General features: G+C 42.4%; 1 protein-coding gene across 3 annotated transcripts in view; it reads left to right on the forward strand.

Annotated features, from left to right (window-relative positions):
- OVCH1 (ovochymase 1) overlaps positions 1 to 22579 on the forward strand; it is a 413341-nt gene that overhangs the window by 102523 nt on the left and 288239 nt on the right. For all 3 annotated transcript variants that reach the window (XM_033953446.1, XM_033953447.1, XM_033953444.1), the window contains exon 9: positions 12336 to 12423. In XM_033953446.1, the coding sequence (XP_033809337.1) occupies positions 12336 to 12423 (88 nt within the window). The remainder of the gene's footprint in view (positions 1 to 12335; positions 12424 to 22579) is intronic.

Raw genomic sequence — 22579 nt, forward strand, 5'->3', positions numbered from 1 at the left:
TAGAAGCTGATAAAGAAAAGACCAAATTGCTTAACAGATATTTCTGTTCTGTATTCACGGCTGAAGTGCCGGGAGTGGGACCACAGAAGACAAACATAAATAGGTATGGAGGAGTAATAGATACTGATTGATTTTTCAGAGGGTTGTGTTCATGAGGAGCTAGTTAAAATAAAGGTAGACAAAGGGATGGGGCCGGATAGTATACATCCTAGGGTGCTGAAGGAACTTAGGGAAGATCTGGTAGCTTCGCTGACTGACCTTTTCAACGAATCTTTAGAGTCGGGACTGGTACCGGAGGACTGGAGAAGGGCGGATGTGGTCCCTCTTCACAAAAGTGGAAGTAAGGAAGAAGTAGGGATTTGCATGCCAGTAAGTCTGACTTCTGTGGTAAGCAAATTAATGGAAACACTTTTAAAACAGAGAATGGTCAAGTTTCTGGAGTCCTGTGGATTACAGGACTGGGAGGCAACATGGGGTCACTAGAGGTAGGTCTTGTCAGACAAATCTGATCGATTTCTTTGATTGGGTGACCAGAGAATTGAATAGAGGATGTGCGCTAGATGTGGTGTAGTTAGATTTCAGTAAAGCCTTTGACAGTATTCCACATAGACGTCTAATAAATAAACTGCCCTCGGGATGAGTCCCAAAGTGACGGGCTGGGTCAAGATCTGGTTGAGTGGAAGGTGACAGTGGGTAGTCATCAATAGAGATCGCTCTGAGGAAAGGGTGTTGCCAGTGGTGTGTCTCAAGGTTCTGTTCTTGGGCCTGTTCTTTTTAACATTTTTATAAACGATATTGTTGAAGGGTTGTCGGGTAAGATTTGCCTCTTTACAGATGATACCAAAATCTGCAATAGAGTAGACACGCCGGATGGTGTGAATAACATGAAGAAAGACCTGGCGAAGCTTGAAGAATAATCTGAAATTTGGCAGCTAAAATTTAATGCTAAGAAATGCAAGGTCATGCATTTGGGCTGCAAAAACCCGAGGGAACAGTACAGTTTACTGGGTGAAGAACTTATGTGCATGACAGAAGAGCGGGACTTGGGTGTGATTGTATGTGATGATCTTAAGCAGGCCAAACAGGTTGAAAAGGTGATGACAAAAGCTAGAAGGATGCTAGGTTGCATAGGGAGAAGTATGGCCAGTAGGAAAAAGGAGGTATTGATGCCCCTGTATAAGACTTTGGTGAGCCCTCATTTAGAATATTGTGTACAATTCTGGAGGCCACACCTTCAAAAAGATATAAAAAGGATGGCGTCTGTCCAGAGGAAAGCTACTAAAATTGTATGTGGTCTTCATCATAAGGCATATGGGAACAGACTTAAAGATCTCAATCTGTATACTTTGGAGGAAAGGCGGGAGAGGAGAGATGTGATGAGAGATGTTTAAATACCTACTTAATGTAAATGCGCATGAGTCGAGTCTCTTTCATTTGAAAGGAAACTCTGCAATGAGAGGGCATAGGATGAAGTTAAGAGGTGATAGGCTACGGAGTAATCTAAGGAAATGCTTTTTTAAAGAAAGGATGGTAGATGCGTGGAACAGTCTCCCGGAAGAGGTGGTGGAGAAACTTTGTCTGAATTCAAGAGCGCCTGGGATAGTCACGTGGGATCTCTCAGAGAAAGAGATAATGGTTACTGTGGATGGGCAGACTAGATGGGCCATTTGGCCTTTATCTGTCATCATGTTTCTGTGTTAATCAGGAAGTGTTCTTGCCTGATTTTCAGCCTACTGGTTCTGGAAAACAGGACTGCATTTTGCAGAATTTGGTGTTCTGCGCTATTGAGGTCACAAATGAGTTTAGCCTCTGACCATCTTTGTGTGGACTCATTCTTCTAAGCAGGGCACTCCCCCTTCCAAGGCTACTATTTCCAGTTGGATCCATAGGGCCATTTCGTCAGCCTAAATTCTTTGTGATAAACAGTCTCCTGTTTCTGTTAAGGCACGTTCTACCAAAAATATGGATACCTCATGGGCCGAAGCTAGGGTGTTCTTCCCTGAGGAGATCCACTCTGCATACGTTTGCCAAATTTTACACAGTGGGTGTGGTGGCAAGGCATGACTCTGCTTTTGGATCCTCGGATCTTGAAAGTCAGCATAGTGGGCCCACCCTAGTTTTTTGGGACTGCTTTTGTATGTCTCACTTGTCTAGAATATCTCATCTATTGCACTGGAAAAAGTGATTGTCCTTATCTTGATTGTCTCGCCTATCGACTGGAAAATATATTTTCTAGACTCCTTCCTGTGCCTGCTTACTGTCTCATTCTACTTATGCTTCAAGTTTGATTCTTGGATGCCAAGTTAGCCCTTTGGGGCCTTGAAGAATTCTATATATATGTTCAGGGTGCATGCAAGGGTACTTCCTGAGGTCCTTTGATGCTTTTTATTGGCTGCTGTCCTAATGTTTCCTTTTTGAGCAGGACAGTTGATTCTTGGAAATTTTCCCATTAGTGACACAGCACTTTGTACTTGGGTACTAAGTATAGGTAGCAGAAGAGCTCTCAATGAAGTACTGGAAGGTCAGAGAAAAAATCTGCAGTGGATTCATTATGGCTCACGGCCATTGGAAGATAACCCCTAATCTAATCTTCCATTTGTGAGTCGCACAAACCTATACAAGCTAGAATGTATGTCTTGCCTATCTATTGGAAAAGATATTATCAAGGTAAGGACATAATCTATTTTTAATGTAATGCCCCTTCAGGGTGGCTTTGGGTCAGGGATGTGACCTGGCTGGTGTCCCCCAAAGGTAGTCTTCATCAGTCCCTCACTTGGTTAGTTTTTGGTGCTTCCACCTGGGGAAAAGAAGTGTTTGAATTTATGGTTTTTTAAGCTTGTTATACCGCTCATTCATTTTACTGGTCCAAGCGGTTTACAAAATACAATCAAATATAAATTTTTTTTTTAAACCTCTATTGATAAATAGGATAGACCTAACCCACACAAACAGCAAGCATACAAGAAAACATTCTAAATAAAACATCCTAACTAAAACAATAATATATAACAATAATAACCTCTTCTCCCCTCCAAGGAAAAAATCCAAAAACATAGCTAATAAACTGATTTATGTACACTATGTACATAGGACTAATCAATAAGCAAATTTTAAGGAATAGCTTTCAACAATTTCAATACTTAACATACACGTTTATAAACGATTCAGATAATCAAGTCCTTTGTTTATAATCTCTTGTATCTTAACTCTGTTCAATTCAGCATTTCCAAAAAACCTTTGTGCCTCCCTCAGTTCTGACTGCCAACACTGCAGCTGTAAGCAGTGGCGTACCTAGCATAGTGACACCCAGGGCCCATCATTTTTTGACACCACCCCATCTGTATGATAAACATGATTTTTAGTAACAATCCACATGTCACACATGAGTGTACCTAGAAAAAGGCAGCATCTTACATACTGCAGTGAGCAGTACATCAATAAACCCATTGTAAAACTAAACAAGCCAGACTAGTACAGATCAATCCTAACAGAAAACCATGTCTTTTCGAACACACAGAACACAGAAAACACCTTCACTTATTATGTAATCACAAACTAACCACTCCCCCTTTTACAAAACTGTAGTGTGGTTTTTAGCCATGGTTAGCCAACGCTCCAATGCTAAAAAATGCTCTACAGTTTTGTAAATGGGGAGATAGAATAAAAATATGTAGGCAAAGGTTAAACTGAAACATCAAGAAGCTGGACTCTGCATACAATGCAATACTACAGAAACAGCGTTGCATCTCCCCTAAAGCAAAAAAAAAAAAAAAAAAAAGATTTTTTTTTCTACCTTGTCATCTCTGGTTCCTGCTTTCCTCATCTTCTTGTCACTCTCTTTCTTTCATCCACTGTCTACCCTCTCTCTGCCCCTTCTATATGGCATCTTCTCTCCTTCTATTCCCCTTCCAGAAACTTTATGCCTCCCCCTTCCATCTCCCCCTTCACCCCCATTGGTCTGGCATCTATCTTCTTCCCTTCCCTCCTCCAATGGTCTGGCATCTCTCTCCTCTCCTTCCCTCTCCCACATCCCCATGATCTGGTATTCACTCTCTCCTCTCCCTTCCCCACACTTCCATAAGCATCTGCCCCCTTTCTCACCCTTCACCATGCTTCCCATACCACCCTGACCCCCCATCTCACCCTTCACCATGCTTCCATACCACCCTGACCCCCATTCTCACCCTTCACCACGCTTGGTTTTTAACAGTTTTTTGAAGTTAAAACAGCATAATCTCAGGTGTCCTGACAACTTATTCCGAAGGGACACTCCTGCAATGGAAAACATTCTAGATTTTGTGATCGTGTACTTCACTCTCTTCCATTCTTTCTATTAATTTCATGCCATCTTCTGATCATATTTTTTTCCACATAGTTTCCTTGCAAGATGATGCATTTGTTGTCTCGTTCAACTAGCTTACGCATTCCTGCCAAGAAGTTTTCTGGCTGCTCCCAAAGCCAGGGAAACACAGCTTCCTTTACTTTCATCATGCTTTGTCTTTTGCTCTCCAGGTTACAGTGATGCACCCAAGTCTTCTCGCTGGTGACAGCTCTCTCCAGAGTACTCAGATCTTCATACCATCTCGGGAACTGGGTCGCAACCCCCACACACTGTTTGTTCAGATCAGTAAGCTGTTTGGGAATCCATCATGTGCAGACTTACCTTTATTCCAAGTCATTATGTATTATGGCAAATGCATATCCATACCTGATATCCAAATTTGCAGCCAATTGAGACACCATTATCAGTTGTTTTTCTCTAATCAAGACAGTCGCTCTTGTGTGTGCGATATTGATAGGTGACAAGGACCTTCGGCGGTTACACTTGTTCTTCATGCTTTAAACCTTTTTACCAACTCAAACCTTTTGTTGATTCATGGTGCTATGTCTATACTGAGTCAATATCAGATGGTGAATTTCCACAGGTTTCACTCCCTCTGCCCAAAGATTGCATTACTGCAAGTTCTTTGATGGTGCAGTCTTGAAATGAAGTATCCATGTTTCTGACCTCATGGCTGCCACACAAATAAAGGCTGAGCGCTGTAATGTGCATGGATGAACTATCCAACAGGCAATGTAGCCAAACTTACAGAAAAGGTAGTTTTCAACCAACTTTCTAACTTTGTGGAAAGATCCAACGCTCCCCATCCCAACCAAACCAGTTTTCATACTCATCACTCTACTGAACTCTCTCTAATAGGTCTGACGACAGCTATTCACTACTTCTGGGATCACTGCAAGTCAGTCCTCTTGATATGATTGGACCTCACTTCAGCATTCAATACTAAAGATCATTCTTCACTTCTCAAAAGACTACAATCTACTAGTATTACTGGCACAACACTGCAATGGTTTGCCTCATACTTTCAAGATCGAAATTACAAAGTAAGTTTCAATAACACATCTATCATCTCTCAAACGTACGGGGTTCCACAAGGTTCTGTTCTCTCGCCACTTCTCTTTAACATTTTTTTGTCGCCCCCCCCTCCCCATTAACTAGTGCAATCCATTGTATTCACTTTCTTTACATATTCAGATGATATCCAACTTCTTCACCCTCTAAACCCAATAGCCTCAGAAAAGATACTGGATATTAGCTCTAACTTAATCAGCTCTTGGCTTCAGCAAAATAAACTTGCAGTAAACTTCTCAGAATCTAAGAGCATGCTATTCCCAACCTCTGCCAATCTGCATAGACTGTTCCCCAATCCAAATTGATACAAATGTCAAACTTCTGGGGTTCATCCTTGACAAAAACCTTAATTTCCATGATCAATTTAGCATGGTTATCCAGAAGTGCTTTTATAAATAACGTATCCGTTCCACTACCTCTCTTCTAGACCTACCTATCAACATTTTGATCCACTCTTGTCATTTCTCACATTGATTACTGCAATGCTCTATACCACAGCATAATGCAAAAAGAAATGTCATCTACAACTCTTAAACCTTTCAAAGTTCTTTAGATCATTGTAGTCTTATTAGAATGTTTATTTTCTTATTTTTCTCATCTATTCTCTATTTTATTTCTTCATTACTCTACTAATTGTCATTTTTCCAGGTACTTTAGTTAGATTGTGAGCCTTTGGGACAGTAAGGGAATTTCTAAGTACCTATTTTACTTATAATCTTAATGCACCCTATTGTCTATTTTTCTGTAAACCGCTTAGAATCCTAACGGAGTTTAGCGGTATATAAGAAATAAATTACATTACATTAACAAAACATAGCAGTCAAATTAATCTACAGAGGAAAGAAATTTGATAGTCACCCCTCTTATTGGCTACCAATCACACACCGCTTAACATATAAAATAAAACACGCTAACATGCCAGTTTTTCATTGACAAACTTTTGATCCCCTATGTTCCTTTCAGACGCTCCAATCCAATAATCAAAATTTGCTAGCAATTCCATCTATACAGGAGATATTCTATGATACAACCTGTAAAACCATCTTTTCAGTCTCTGCCCCCTCTATGGAACCAATCTTCCATTAGACATTAGAATCAAACCCTCCCTAGACAAATTCAAGTCCAAACTTAAAACCTTCCTCTTCAAAGATGCATGTAACACCTGAAACAATTCTCCTCAAGCAGCGCTCATGAAACATTCCTCTTGGATGTTGTCAAAACACTTCTTTGGTGTATTTATTCACCATTCTCGCTTTTCTTTTCTTTTTTAAAAATTATCATTTATTTATACATCAACAAAAGTTATTGAACAGGAAAATGAGACTTGTCACAATACTAAGTAAATCTAAAATAAATTTACAAAATTTAAACAATTTTGAAATTTACCTAATACTTAAGCTCAATAACAGTCCACATTTGGAGAGAGACAATTCACATTATCAGAAGGAATGATATATTTAGAATATTTTTTAAGAGGAAATTAAAGTAGTGGGTCATCTTCTTTAAACATACAGACCATCAAACAGAATCATCTGAACCCTTGCATTACTACTCCCTTACCTTCAAGAAAAAACTGTAACTGTGAGGGCACATAAAAGACGTAAGTATTCTGATCTATAAAGACCATACATTTACAGGGGTATCTTAATTTAAATTTAGCCCCTAATCCAGTAACATATTATTTTTCTGTATGAATCTTTTCCTCCTAGTCTGTGTCCATCTTGAGACATCTGGAAAAATATATATTTTACTATCCAAAAAAAAGACTTCTTTCATCCTAAAAAAAAAAAAAAAAGGCTTATTTGTCCTGTTGAAAAACAAATGTCACCAAAAGGGTTGTACACAAAATCACTCTTTCCTCTGAAGTTTCCAAGACATTGGAAAGATACAAAATGCTTAAAAAAGTAACCTCAGTTGAAACAGGAGCTCCTTAGGAAGAGGGTTTATTTTAGCCAGAGACCGGCAAGAAATATATTTTCTGAAGGGATAGAAGCTCATTTTCAGGGTATTTAAATATTTCCTTCAATAACTTGTAGAAAAGATCCTTTGGGGACATTGTGAGTGTTTTTTGAAAATTCAAAAACCTTAACTTTAACTGTTTCGTATAATTCTCAAAATTTTCCACTTTTCTTGATAACACCATTTTATCTTGCATAATGGAATTATAAGAGGAATGTATACCCTTTACAGTTTGTTCCAAATTAACTTTTTCCTTTTGGGTCATAAATTCTTCTTCAAATTTCATTATTTTAAGGAGATTGAGTCTGGATTAGTATAGAGATTCCAAGACAAACCTTGTGTAGTGAATCCAGAGCAGTCCAAACTGATTCAAGGGTAATCTCAGCAGGCTGTACGAAGGGCTAGATAGATGGAAATTCCCCTCCCTCTACTGAGACTCCTAATGCCTTCTTTGATGAGGATATCCTGGTCGTGGGAACCTGAGAAGCCAGCAAGCCCGATGGCTCAGCAGGGTGCTCCTCATCCTGTGTTGCTGCTGGCGTTCCTCTTTCCCATGGCTGCAAGGAAGGCTCGGGTCCCATGGGGCTTTGCGAAACCTCACTTCCCAATGCCAATGCTTCCTTCACAGTCGGCTCAGCAGGAGCGCCCCTGGGCGAAGATGAAAGGAAGCTTGTAATCGCTCCCTGCCACATCATGGCAGATTCAGATTGTCGGGCTAAAGCAGCCAGTCTGCCTCTTCTTTTCAGCATTACTGCTTGTAACCCCAAGTAACAACAAAGGAGGTAATATTATTACTGGTGGGAGCGCAACTCGCAACGTCCTCTCCCCTACGATGCCTTCTTGTCTTTCATCTTTCTAGCCTTTTTCCCCTCTGTTCCAGTATCTTTTTGTTACATATTGCCCTTTTTAAATTTTATTTACTATGCCATTATTTGGTGTACTTTATTTATTTTATCTCTCCATTGTAAACCATTTAGGTAATATTTGATAAACGGTATATCAAATGATGAATAAACTTTAAATTTGAAAACATATCTTGTATTTCACTAGCTGTGTTCTGGTTATTGTGTAATTTAACAATTGTCTTAATTGCCTTCATATTTGCAGAATGGATAGTGTAGAAGATGGATATTGTCTTGGGTACAGATGAAGAGAGTCTATAGCAGTGTTTTTCAACCTTTTTTTGGGCAAAGGCACACTTTTTTCATGAAAAAAATCACGAGGCACACCACCATTAGAAAATGTTAAAAAATTTAACTCTGTGCCTATATTGACTATATATAAAGTAATTCTCTTGAATAGGAATCAAATAAACACAAAAAGTATTTTATAATTACTTTATTATGAAATATTAAGTAAACAGAATAGTGAAAAATTATAAAATACTTTATTCAGTGCGAAACCTGGGCCTGTTTGGCTGAACACAAAGCTGATATTCTGGCTGGAATCGAAGAAAGACACACACGTAGCTCTTCGTCAACAGCTCTCAGTCTCTCTCTGTATTTGGTTTTTATAGCATACAAAAATAGACAAATATACCCTCCATCCTTTTTATTAAACCACAATAGCAGTTTTTAGCGCAGGGAGCTGCGCTGAATGCCCAGCGCTGCTCTTGACGCTCATAGGCTCCCTGCGCTAAAAACCACTATTGCGGTTTAGTAAAAGGTGACCATATTGTAAAATATAGACAGCAGATATAAATTCAGAACTGTGCATAGTAAGTGAAGGAAAGTTTTCATCTCTGGGAATTTACCCAGTTAACTTAAGTTATTTGGGCAAATTCCTTTGAAAACTGTGGTAATACTGCCTCCACTTTGCTAAATTTAAAATAAAATCATTTTTCCTACCTTGTCTGGTGATTTCTGGTTGCACTTTCTTCTTCTGACTGTGCATCCAATCTTTCTTCCCTTCTATCAGCCTGTATGCTTTCTCTCCTCCACACCTCATTCCCTCCCCCAACTTTTTCTTCCTCTCTCCCTGACCTTTCTTTCTTTTTTTCTGTTTCTCTTCTTTCCTTCTGTTTCCCTGCCTGCCCCCTTTCTTTCTTTCTCCCTGCCGTTCCCCAAGCCACTGCCATCGGGGAACAGGACCCACCAATGGATAACAGGCCCCAAAGCCGACGCATGCTCTCCCTGACGTCAATTCTGCAATCGGAGAGGAAGTTCCGCCCAGCCAGGCAGCGATTGGCTGGCCCGAACTTCCTCTCCGACTGCAGAATTGATGTCAGGGAGAAGAAGACTTATCGGCTCGATAGATTAGATCGCCAAGACAAAGTGAGTCCTGGGTGATCGACTCACTTTGCCTTGGCGAGCTACTGGCGCCCCTGCCTCGGGCCCCCTGTCAGCTCCGGGCCCCTGAATGCAGGACTGGTAGTACTGCCCTGATGGCGGCCCTGCGGCACACCAGGCAACATCTCGCGGCACACTAGTGTGCCGCGGAACAGCGGTTGAAAAACACTGGTCTATAGAGAGGATGTGGTCTACTTATAGCTTCTGGTTGGGTATAGGAAGGGAGGTCATTTTGGTGTATAGTAATCCAATCATAATGCCAGGACAGTTGAAACTGGATCTTGGTGGATTTTGAGAGGAGGCATGAAGGTTTGGAGCAGTGATTCCCAGCCCTGTCCAGTCAGGTTTTCAGGATAGCCCTAATGAATATGCATGAGAGAGATTTGCATATAATGGAGGTGACGGGCATGCACATCTGCTGCATACATATTCATTAGGGTTATCCCAAAAACCCAACTGCCGAGGCTGTTTTGTTTACTGTCAATACTAACAGAAATGAGGACTATTTCCTCTCTTGTTAGGCGGCAGTTGCCACTTAACATTTGGTCTAAGCTTTTAATAGTCTGAATATCTTTGAGCTGAGTTCATCTGATCAGATCCAGCTAGCAACAATTTCTATAATTCTTAGATCCAGTGATATATATGTATATATGCTGTGTGTGTTGGAGCTGATCAGATGTTAGACACAAATGTTAGTGGCATTCGGAAAAGTTGAAAGGGGACAGATTCAAAACAAATGCCAGGAAGTTTTTTTTTTACCCAACATGTGGTGGACACCTGGAATGCGCTTCCAGAGGACGAAATAGGGCACAGAACGGTACTGGGGTTTAAGAAAGGATTGGACAATTTCCTGCTGGAAAAAGGGATAGAGGGGTATAGAAAGAGGATACTGCACAGGTCCTGGGCCTGTTGGCTGCTGCGTGAGCGGACTGCTGGGCACGATGGACCTCAGGTCTGACTCAGCGGAGGCATTGCTTATGTTCTTAACTGCCGCCTAATCTCTGTTAGTATTGACAGTAAACAAAACGGCCTCGGCCCTGAATTCATAGAAAATGGCCCTCAAAATCTTGTCACGTACCTATCCTAAACACTCTAGAATATGTATAGTGCCTGACCAACCAGGAAAAGTGTCAGCAGTTAAACCTGGTCAAACTGATTTTCCCTCCAAACCTTCATATATTAAGTGTCCACCTAAGCTAAACCTAGTATTCTTTAATGACAATTACATGTGAAACTGCTGATGTAAGAATTCACAAATAGCATATAGCATCATAGTGCCTAAATATTAGCAACCTTTTTAGAATCGCCGCCAAAACATATGATTTACTTCTGCTATTAAACCATATACAGTATGCTGGTATGTGATTAAAACTTGTTATGGATGTAGTTAGTATAACATGGAGAATAACATGGAGGAAACATTTTCCCCGCCCCCATGGGATCTCTCTATCCCTGTCCCATTCCTACATGCTCTGTCTCATCTGCACAAGCCTCGAACACTTTAAAATCGTAAGTGTTCAAGGCCTATATGGTTAAGGCAGAGCTTGCAGGATGGGGAAATTGAAATCTGCAGAAAGTGGGACAAATTTGTCCCCATGTCTCTAGACATTTTTTCCCAACCAATGAGATGTCATTTTCATCAGTGGCCATAGCCTTCTCTACTGCAAATAGTTTAGATACCTGCCTAGATAGTTGTGTTTTTATTTTTTTTTAAGTTCAATCAGTTTTATTAGCCTTTTGTCATAGAAATACAAGCACAGACCTCGTATACATAAGTCTTCACAGATTGTAAGTACAGGTGGTCCATGACATAACATACCGTGTTTCCCCAAAAATAAGACCTACCCCAAAAATAAGCCCTAGCATGATTTTAGGGGTAAGTCTTAATATAAGCCCTCCCCCCACCCCCCAAAAATAAGCCCTAGTCACTGGCAGCGCTTCCCCTCCTCTCGCCCCCCCTCCACCAACCCATCTCTTCCTCCGACCGCAAGACAGAAAGAAATGTACCTTTATAATAAACCAGCAGAGTCGGCAGCAAGCTAGTCAGGCTCCTTCGCGGCATGGGCAGTTCCTCTGCCGCGTTGTTGATGTCATCAGTGATGTGGCAGAGGAACGGCCCAGGTCGCAAAGGAGCCTTTTTAGCTTCCTGCCGACGCTGCCGGTTTGTTATAAGGTACATTTCTATCTGTCTCGTGATCGGAGGGAGAGATGGGTTGGCTCGGTGGGGGGGTGAGGATAGAAAGATGTTGCATGGTTCTGCTGTACAAGGGATAGGAGGGGGATACAAGTGCAGCAGAACCCTTGTAGCAAGGGATGGGAGGGAGGGATAGAAAGATACTGCACAAGGGGATGAGTGAGAGGTGAGGAAAGATGCTACACATGTGGGGGAGAGAAAGGAAATAGGAAGAATTGAGGTGGAGGAGAGGAAGGGAGAGATGATCATTGTACATGAAAAAATGAGACATCCCCGAAAATAAGACCTAGTGCCTTTTTTGGGCTCAAAATTAATGACAGTGTCTTTTTGGGGGGGAAACACGGTAAATGACATCAGATGTGTTACTATCTAGGCAGGTATCAAAACTATTTGCAGTAGAGAAGACTATGGCCATTGATTTAACTCTTCTTGCTTTTCATTCTGACTTTTTCATCGAGTTTTTTGTTTGTTTTTTTTGCAGAAGAGTGCAGTTCTGAGGGATTGTTGCTGATTGGAAGTACAGGTGATATCATGTATCCTTCTACAAGAGAGAAATATTCTGATAACAGGTATCACATGTACTATTGCTAAAGGAATATTTCCATTTGTGATCTAACTATACTTAAACCATTGACATCTGTCTACTAACATTTACTGTCGGGGCAGGATTAACCTTTTATTGGTCCCTAGGAAAATATTAGTACTGCCCCACTTCCATTAAGAACATAAGCAGTGCCTCCGCCGGGTCAGACCATAGGTCTATCCCGCCCGGCAGTCCGCTCCCACGGCGGCCCAAACAGGTCACGACCTGTCTGAATCACCAGAAGGGGCTCCCTTGCCACCTTGGTTTCTCATTGAAGTCCTATCTTCCCATCGAAGTCCTAACCCAACGGTCTTGCACATGCACGACCTGGTTGGGTTTCTATACTTATTACCTGGTTAGCTTTCTATACTTGTGTTATATCCCAGCTCCTCCCTCAGTATCCCACGATCCCTTTATCCCTCAGGAATCCGTCCAATCCCTGTTTGAATCCCTGTACCGTACTCTGCCTGATCACTTCCTCCGGTAGCGCATTCCAAGTGTCCACGACCCTTTGGGTGAAAAAAGACTTCCTTGCATTTGTTTTGAACCTATCTCCCTTCAGTTTCTCCGAATGCCCCCTCGTACTTGTTGTCCCCTTCAATCTGAAGAATCTGTCCCTATCTACCCTCTCTATGCCCCTCATGATCTTGAAGGTCTCTATCATATCTCCCCTGAGCCTCCTTTTTTCCAGAGAGAAGAGCCCCAGCCTATCCAACCTCTCGGCGTATGGGCAGTGTTCCAGCCCTTTTACCAGTTTCGTTGCTCTCCTTCGGACTCTCTCAAGTACCGCCATGTCCTTCTTGAGGTGCGGCGACCAATACTGAACGCAGTATTCCAGTATTCCATTGTTTTATTTGTGCTTGATATTCTGCCATATGGCCTAGACTTGGCTTCTACGCTGCTCACAAATTGAGGAGAGGGAAAAATAGTCAAAAGGGATAAATAAAGAATGAGATCAGTCAGCACTTATTGAAAGAATTGGGTATAAAGATGTTTGAGGAGCTTTTTGAAGGTAGACATGGTGGATTGATTCTTGATGTGTGCTGGGAGTTCATTGCACAATTTGTGGACCCAGACAGAGCAGGATTGATTCCTCAAGGGCCTCTAGGCACACAAGTACACTGCCCCCTCCCCCCCCCCCACCGGCCAGGCCCCACCTCCATTTATCTGTTTTCTTCTTTACTTCTTTATTTCTACTTGTATTTCTTTTTTTAAAAATTCAAAACAAACAAAGATTAGCATACCAGTGCACAGTTTTTTCTTCTATCCAACCCCCATACATCTCTGAACAAATCCCCCTTCTTTCCCTTCCCACTTACTTACCTAGGAGTCAGGACATTAACTCTGAACCCTTACCATGCATATATAAGTGTTCAAATATATTGTAAAGCAGTAATACTATCCGAAATATAAGTCTATATTAATAACCAAGTTTACAACGCCTCTCAACTGCCTCACTCTACATCAACCAACTGTAACTCATATGTATGTATGTATAAACAACCAAATCTGTAACTCCTCTAGTATGTTCACTCCATGTATGTTAATTTGCAACGAAACAAGGCAAGCAGTCCACCAAAGAATCCAACATGAAACACAAGAAGATTGGCAAAAAATTAGGAAATTCAAATCTGGTTTATTCAAGGTGCTCCCAAGAACCATGCTCGATGCATTTTGCCAACCAAGGCTAGTCAACGCTTACAAAAAACCATGTCTTTCATACAAACAGAACACAGGAAACACCTTCGCCTAGTATGGAATATGTAATTACAAACTAACCTCGCCCCCTTTTACAAAACCGTAGTATGGTTTATAGCCACAGTGGTAACAGCTCAGATGCTCATAGAATTCTGAGCATCAGAGTTGTTACCACCACAGCCGGCGCTAAAAAATGCTCTACAATTTTATAAAAGGGAAGATAAAATAGAAATATGTAAACATAAGCAGTGCCTCTGCTGGGTCAGACCAGAGGTCCATCGTGCCTAGTAGTCCGCTCACGCGGCGGCCCATCAGGTCCAGGACCTGTATAGTAATCCTCTATCTATACCCTTCTATCCCCTTTATTTTCAGGAAATCATCTAATCCCTTCTTAAACCCCAATACCGTACTCTGTCCTATCACACCCTCTGGAAGCGCATTCCAGGTGTCCACCACCCTTTGGTGAAGAACTTCCTAGCATTGGTTCTGAATCTGTCCCCTCAATTTTTCCAAATGCCCTCTCGTTCTTGTAGTTTTCAAAAGTTTGAAGAATCTGTCCCTCTTTACTTTCTCTATGCCTTTCATGATCTTTTGAGTCTCTCTCATGTTCCCTCTAAGCCTTCACTTTTCCAGGGAAAAGAGCCCCAGTTTCTCTAATCTTTCAGCATATGAAAGGTTTTCCATACCTTCTATCAATCACTTCGCTCTTTTCTGAACCCTCTCGAGTATTGCCATATCCTTCTTAAGGTACGGCGACCAATATTGGACGCAGTACTCCAGATGCGGGCGCCCCATTGCCCGATACAACGGCAGGATAACTTCTTTCGTTCTGGTTGTAATACCTTTCTTGATAATACCAAGCATTCTATTCACCTTCTTAGAGGCCACTGCGCACTGTGCCGATGGCTTCATTGTCCTGTCCATCATCACCCCCAAGTCCTTTTCTAGGGTACTTTCACCCATTACCAGCCCTCCCATCGTATAGCTGTACATCGGGTTTCCATTTCCTACATGCAAGACTTTACATTTCTCTACATAAGAACATAAGAACTGCCATCTCCGGATCAGACCTTCGGTCCATCAAGTCCAGTGATCCGCACACGCGGAGGCCCAGCCAGGTGTATACCTGGTGTAATTTTAGTCACCCATATCCCTCTATGCCTCTCGTAAGGAGATGTGCGTGTAGTTTGCTTTTAAATCCTAGAACGGTCAATTCCGCAATAACCTCCTCTGGGAGAGCATTCCAGGTGTCCACCACTCGTTGTGTGAAGCAGAACTTCCTGATACTTGTCCTGGACTTGTCCCCCCTCAGCTTTAGTCCGTGTCCTTTTGTCTGTGTCACATTGGACATTGTAAATAATTTTTCTTCCTGCTCTATTTTGTCGATTCCTTTCAGTATTTTGAAGGTCTCGATCATATCCCCTCGCAGTCTCCTTTTCTCAAGGGAGAACAATCCCAGTCTCTTAAGTCGTTCCTCGTATTCCAGTTTCTCCATACCTTTTACTAGCTTCTTTGCTTGTCTCTGGACTCTCTCCAGCAGTTTTATATCCTTAAGGTTGGGAGAACAATGTTGGACACATTATTCCAAGTGTGGTCTGACCATCGCTCTATAAAGCGGCATTATAACTTTCTCCGATCTATTCGTGATTCCATTTTTTTATCATGCCTAACATTCTACATTAAACTTCATCTGCCATTTCGTTGCCCACTCTTCTAGTTTGTTCAGATCCCTTTGTAAATCCTCACAGTCCTCTTTGGTCCCAACTCCACTAAATAGTTTGGTGTTGTCTGAGAATTTTATTACTTCGCACTTCATCCCTGTTTCTAGATCATTTATAAATATATTGAACAGCAGCGGTCCGAGTATCAACCCCTGCAGAACACCACTCGTGACCCTCCTCCTGTCCGAGTAGTGGCCCTTCACTCCTACCCGCCAACCAATTTTTGATCCATCTATGTACTTCTCCTTCCATCCCATGGTTCTTCAGTTTCTGTAGTAGGCGGTTATGGGGTACCTTGTTAAAGGCTTTTTGGAAATCTAAGTATATGATGTCTATGGGGGTCCCCTTTGTCTGTTAATTCCTTCGAAGAAGTGCAATAAGTTCCTCAGGCACAATCTTCCCTTGCAGAAGCCATGTTGGCTTGTTTTCATAAGTTTATTCCTTTCTAGATGCTCATCAATGCTGTTTCTATCAGTGCTTCCGCCATCTTCCCCGGAACCGAAGTCAGACTTACCGGTCGCCTCTCGATCCTTTTTTTAAAGATGGGCGTAACATTAGCTATCTTCCAATCCTCTGGGATCACACCTGTTTTCAGGGATAGGTTACAAACCTTCTGTAGTAGTTTCGCAATTTCCTCCTTTAATTCTTTCAGTACCCTTGGGTGGATTCCTTCCGGGCCCGGAGATTTGTCAGTTTTTAATCTATCTGCTTGCATACATCTTCAAGGCTTACCTCCATGGATGTTAATTTTTCTGCTTGATCTCCTTTGAATAATTTTTTTCAGGTTCTGGCACATTGGATGTATCCTCTTTTGTAAATAAATGATGAAAAGAACATGTTTAGTCTGTTTGCTACTTCTTTTTCCTCCTTCACCACTCCCTTTCTATCTCCTTCATCCAACGGTCCCTTGCTGGCTGCTTCCCTTTAACATATCTGAAGAACGGTTTGAAATTTCGTGCTTCCCTGTCTAGCCTCTCTTCATATTTTCTTTTTGCTCACACATTCCTTTTGATGCTTCCTGTGCTCTTTCCAGTTCTCCTCTGTTTTGTCCTATTTCCATTTCCAGAATGAATGTTTCTCGTCTCCTATCGCTTTCTTCACTTATTTGGTTATCCATGCCGGGTCTTTTGTTCGGTTCTTTTTGCATCCTTTTCTAAATCTGGGGATATACAGATTTTGCGCTTCGCTCAACGTGTCCTTGAATAAAGACCAGGCTTATTCCACAGTCTGCGATTTCTTCGTGCTGTTCCTAAGTTTCTTTCTTACTATTACTCTCATCGCTTCGTAGTTTCCTTTCTTGAAGTTAAAAGTTATCGCTGTGGTTCTCTTCCCCTTCGATATTCCTACTTCAACTTTGAACTTGATCATATTGTGATCGCTGTTTCCCAATGGTTCCACTACTTCCACTTCCTTTGCAGGTCCTCTTAATCCATTGAGGATTAGGTCCAGGGTGGTAGTCCCTCTCGTCGGTTCTCTGACAAGCTGCTCCATGAAGCAGTCCTGTATAGCCTCCAGGAAACCGGTCTCCCTAGCGCATTTTGAGTTTCCAAGACTCCAGTCTATCCCGGGATAGTTGAAGTCTCCCATAACAATCGTGTTACCGCTATTGCATTCTCGCCTCATCTCGGCTTTCATTTCTTCATTGTTTACTTCGGTTTGCCCAGGTGGACGATAGTACAGACCCATCTTTATCTTGGGCCCATTCCTTCCCAGTATTTTAACCCATAGTGATTCCAATTAGTCGGCTGTCACCACTATGTCCACTCTGGTCGAGTGTATGTTATCCTTTTATGTATAGGGCTATTCCTCCTCCTTTCTGACCTGACCTATCTTCACGATATAGTTTGAACCCCGGCAGTGCTATGTTTTCTTCATTCCACCATGTTTCAGAGATCCCAATGATGTCTAGGTTCTCTTTTTTGGCCATGACTCCTAATTCTCCCATTTTGTTCCATAGGCTCCTTGCATTAGTGTACATGCAATTTAAGTTCTGGTATTTTTTTGCCTTCATTTTCTTTTCTTGTGCTACGTCGTTCTTATCATCCTCTTCTTGGACTGTCAACTCTTGTTTTTTGCCCGTTGTGTCTTCCCAGCATTTTTCCCACTCAGTATCTTCTTGGAATACCTTCTTCCGAATCATCGACACTTGGTCGACTATCGGCTTTCTCCTTCTTCCTAGTTTAAAACCTGCTCTATTCCTCTCCTGATGTTGTTTGCTAGAAGTCTGGTTCCCGCTGTGCTCAGGTGTAGTCCATCTCTCCTGAAGAGCTTGTTCTTGCCCCAAAACGTCCAGTTCCTCACGAAGTAGAACCTCTCTTCCTCACACCATCTCCTCATCCAAGCATTTTTTTTTGTAGTTTGCCTCTTCACATCTGCCCTCGGTACTGGTAGGATTTCTGAAAACGCTATCTTCTGAGTCCTCATCTTCAACTTCCTTCCCAGAAACTTGAATTGTTCGATTAGTGCATTCCTACTGTAGTCTCTCCTGCTGTCCCGATGTAGATCATCACTGTAGTCTCTTCCGTCTCTGTTCCTTCTAGGATCCTTTCAATTTTGTCGACAATGTCTTTTGCTCTTGCTCCCGGGAGGTAGGTCACTAGTCGATCCTCTCTCCCTCCTGATATGTGGCTATCTACTTGCTTTAGGATAGAGTCTCCCACTACGATTGCAGACTTTCCTTTTTTCAGTTTTCGCTCCAGTCGCAGGTCTGTGTCCTCGGTGTGTTTTGCTGCTTCTCCTTATAGACATCGGTAAGACCTTGCCTTCCCTTCCTGTGGAATTCCTCTGTGGGCTTCTTCTTCCTTGGGGTCAGATTGTTCTTGTTCTCCTTTCCATGTGGGTGTATCTTCGTCCCTCCTGTGATGTTGGTGTTCTTCCACCCTCCTGTAGGCCTCCTCAATGAACTCTTCGAGCTCCCTGACTTGTTCCTCGATGTGCCTCTCTCTCATAGGGTCTTCAGCTGTCCTGATTGGGTCTTCTGCGATGTAAAGTCCCTCCAGTTCCTGAATCCTGTACTTCAGTCACCTAACTTCCTTCTTCAAGCTTTTCAGCTGCCGACACTGACTGCTTACATACGAATGCCTCCCCAAGGGGAGGTAATTGTACATATGGCAGTCTGTGCAGTACACTGGAAAGCTCATCTTCTGGATTCCCTCTTCTTCCATTGCTATCCGCCTTTCTGGAGTACCTTCTTGCTTGTGTGTGTGTTCTCTTCTGTGCCTGCCGCTTGCTACTTCTCTATTCCCTAGTTGTATGTTTTTCCTTGTATACAATCCTAATGTGCCGCATTTGACTAGTGTTGATTAGTGTTATAGAGTTCTGTGTTGGTTAGTGTTGGTGTTCCTAACTTAAGTCAGCAATTTGTGAACGTCCTGCAGTTTTGTATGTATGTTCCCTCTGCGTTTACTATGTTTACTGCGTTTACTTTTTGGTTATTTAGCTGTTATTTGTTGGCGTCCATACCTTGCTGTCCTTCCCTGATGTCTTTAGGTGTAACGACTCGGCCTTTCTTGAGGCCCTTCGCAAAGGCGCTCTCACTAAGGCGAACGCCTTTGCCGCTCGCCTTTGCTGAACGGCTGCGCACCATTGGCTCCATTCTTTTAAGGGGGAGTTCAGGCAGTGAAACTGCTGATGCAGTGGGGGTGGGCGGAGCTTACTCTCGCCGCTGCCCCTAGCTTCCTGTTCCTCGTTGGTTGTTTTCTTTTATTTTTGCTTCTTCCTCACTTTTCTCTCCTTTCTTCCTGCTCCTCGCTACTCCTCCCTGCTGATGCTGTGCACCGTGTGCCGTTGGCTCCACCCCTTTTAAGTGGAGTTCGGGCGGTGACTCTGCCGAAGCAGTGGGCGTGGACAGAGCTTACTCTCACCGCTGCCCCTAGCTTCCTGCTCCTCTCTCTGCTCCTCATTGGTTGTTTTCTTTTATTTTTGCTTCTTCCTCACTTTTCTCCCATTTCTTCCTGCTCTTCGCTACTCTCCCTGATGTACACAAAGGTTAAATTGAACTACCAAGAAGCTGTACTCTGCATACAATGCAACACCACAATGCATGTCCCCTAAAACAAAAAAATAAATAAATAGAAAATGTTTTTCTACCTTTGTCTTCTCTGGTTTCTGCTCTCCTCATCTTCTTGTCACTCTTCCTTTCATCTTCTGTCCTTCTATGCCACTTCCAGAAACTGTATGCCTCCTCCTTCCATCTTTCCCTTCACCCCCATTGGTCTGGCATCCATCTTCTTCCATTCCCTCTTCCAATGGTCTGGCATCTCTCTCCTCTCCCTTCCCCCCACTTCCATCAGCATCTGCCCCCTTTCTTTTCCTCCAACCTAAATCCATCCAGTATCCTTCCCCTGCACACCAATTCCATCAGCATCTGCTCCTTTTTTTTCCCTCCAACCTAAATCCTTCCCCCTTGTGCATTCTGAAGAAGTTTGACAGCTATAGCCAGTTGAAGGAGTAAAAGAGGATACCAGCATACAAGGAATTAGTGTAGTCCAGATGTGATATTTCCAGGGCAGGGATGCATGGATGATCACGATAGGGAGGGAGGGAGAAAAGGACAAACTTAATGAATACAATGAAGAGCAAAAAAGGAAACCCAAATTACTACATTAATATGAGGTTTAAATGTAAGTTTGAATATGACACTGAGAATTTTAATAGAATCTGTAAGGGAGGGGTTGATCATGGACAGATGGAGGAAGGGAGCCAAGAGAAGAAAAAAATGTTCATAATTAATGGAATTGAAGAGGTTTAATCTGACTCAAGAGGAAATTTGCTGCAGACAATTAAGAATTGATAGTTGTGATAAATCTGCAACATGAAAAAGTATCTGGATATCAGCATAAAAGAATGGTTTGCAGCCATAGTCTTCGATAATGGTTTATAGAGGAGAAAAGAAAAATATTGAAAAGAATAGGTGCACTGAAGATCATAGGAAGCAGTGGTACTGCATTTGAAAGCTAAGTGAAATGTGCAGCATAAGTAGCTGAATAACCAAGAAATACCAATGGAGCTGAGACTGAAGGAGCAGGGAGTGATCCACTAAGTTGAAAGCTGATGAGATCTAAGGGTACAAGCATAACCGAGTGATACCTACTGAGATAAGAACATAGTCATTAAGGTTCTAGGAGAGGGATTATGGTGCTGTGGTGTAATCTGGCTACATGGAGTGAAGAATGTTTTTAATGTACTGTTCAAGCTGAACTATGTCAAACTTCTCAAGAAGCTTTGACAAGGAGAGACTAGAAATAAGACAGTAGTTGAACAGAAGGGAAAGATCTAAGTGGAGTTGGTTGGTTTGGGTTTTTTTTGTTTTCCAAGAGGGGGGTGCAAAAGTAGGTTTCCAAGTTGAAAATACTAGGCTGTGAGAGAGACTGTTAAGTAGAGGAAGTGGATAGGCAGGGGGGGTAATATGAGAAGATGGCCATTTGATCAGAAATGCAGGCCACAAATCTGCAAATAAGGAGGATGGATTAAGTTAATAGATGACCTGCCAAAGGTAGAGGTGTGTTGGGAAGTTAAAGGTAGACATGAGGGAGAAGGGGGTCAGATTGAAGAGGAAGGAAAGGAGGAAGCAACTATGTGAATGAGTGAAGTTGGTCTTTGTTGCAAGGCAAAGGCAAAAGAATCCAGGGAAAGAAAAGAAGGATCATAGTTGGGAGAGAGGGTTGCCAAGGGGGGGAGATGAGAAATCTGAAAAATGTTTTATAGGCTTTTTATGGTAGATGAGATTTTCTTGGTGAAAAATTCCTCCTTGAGTGGACAGCAAATACGAGGGGGCATTCGGAGAAACTGAGGGGAGATAGGTTCAAAACAAACGCAAGGAAGTTTTTTTTCACCCAAAGGGTCGTGGACACTTGGAATGCGCTACCGGAGGAAGTGATCAGGCAAAGTACGGTACAGGGATTCAAACAGGGATTGGACGGATTCCTGAAGGATAAAGGGATCATGGGATACTGAGGGAGGAGCTGGGATGTAACACAAGTATAGAAAGCTAACCAGGTAATGAGTATAGAAACCAAACCAGGTCGTGCAGGTGCAAGACCGGAGGGTTAGGACTTCGATAGGAAGACAGGACTTAAATGAGAAACCAAGGTGGCAAGGGAGCCCCTTCTGATGATACAGACAGGTCGTGACCTGTTTGGGCCGCCGCGGGAGCGGACTGCTGGGCAGGATGGACCTGTGGTCTGACCCGGCGGAGGCACTGCTTATGTTCTTATGTTCTTATGAGTGATGCAACTCAGTGGTGGTCTTTGTATCAACTTAAAAAAAAAATTTTTTTTGAGAAGCTGCTGAATAAGATTTACACTAGCTGCACTCAGCTTGAAAAGTCAAAGATCAGAGGAGAACCAGGGAGTAGAATGGACAATGACCACCAAGTGATCCCTAGCAGAGCAGGAGATAAATTATAGCAGTAAGGGAGGAGCTGAGATCAGAAACTATTTGAGTGATGAAGACACTAGGGGGTGGGGGTAGCATGTTCAGGGAGGTCACTAGTAGGGAAGCAGTATGTTCAATAATGGTGTTTAGAAGGAAATAGAGAAGGTGGGGAAGAGGGAGGAACAAATGGGTAGAGAAGAGTTTCATCTGTCCAGGGGTTTGTCGAAGTAGTAATAGTGGAAGGTATCAGGTTGGAGGTTGAGGAAGTAAAGTAAGATCCAGAGAATTACCAGCATTTTGGGCAGGAAAGGTTAATGTAATTTCTAGTGTGTCATTCTGGACAAGTGG

Source organism: Geotrypetes seraphini, chromosome 7 (assembly GCF_902459505.1).
Source record: "Geotrypetes seraphini chromosome 7, aGeoSer1.1, whole genome shotgun sequence".
In the NCBI taxonomy this organism is placed as follows: Eukaryota; Metazoa; Chordata; class Amphibia; order Gymnophiona; family Dermophiidae; genus Geotrypetes; species Geotrypetes seraphini.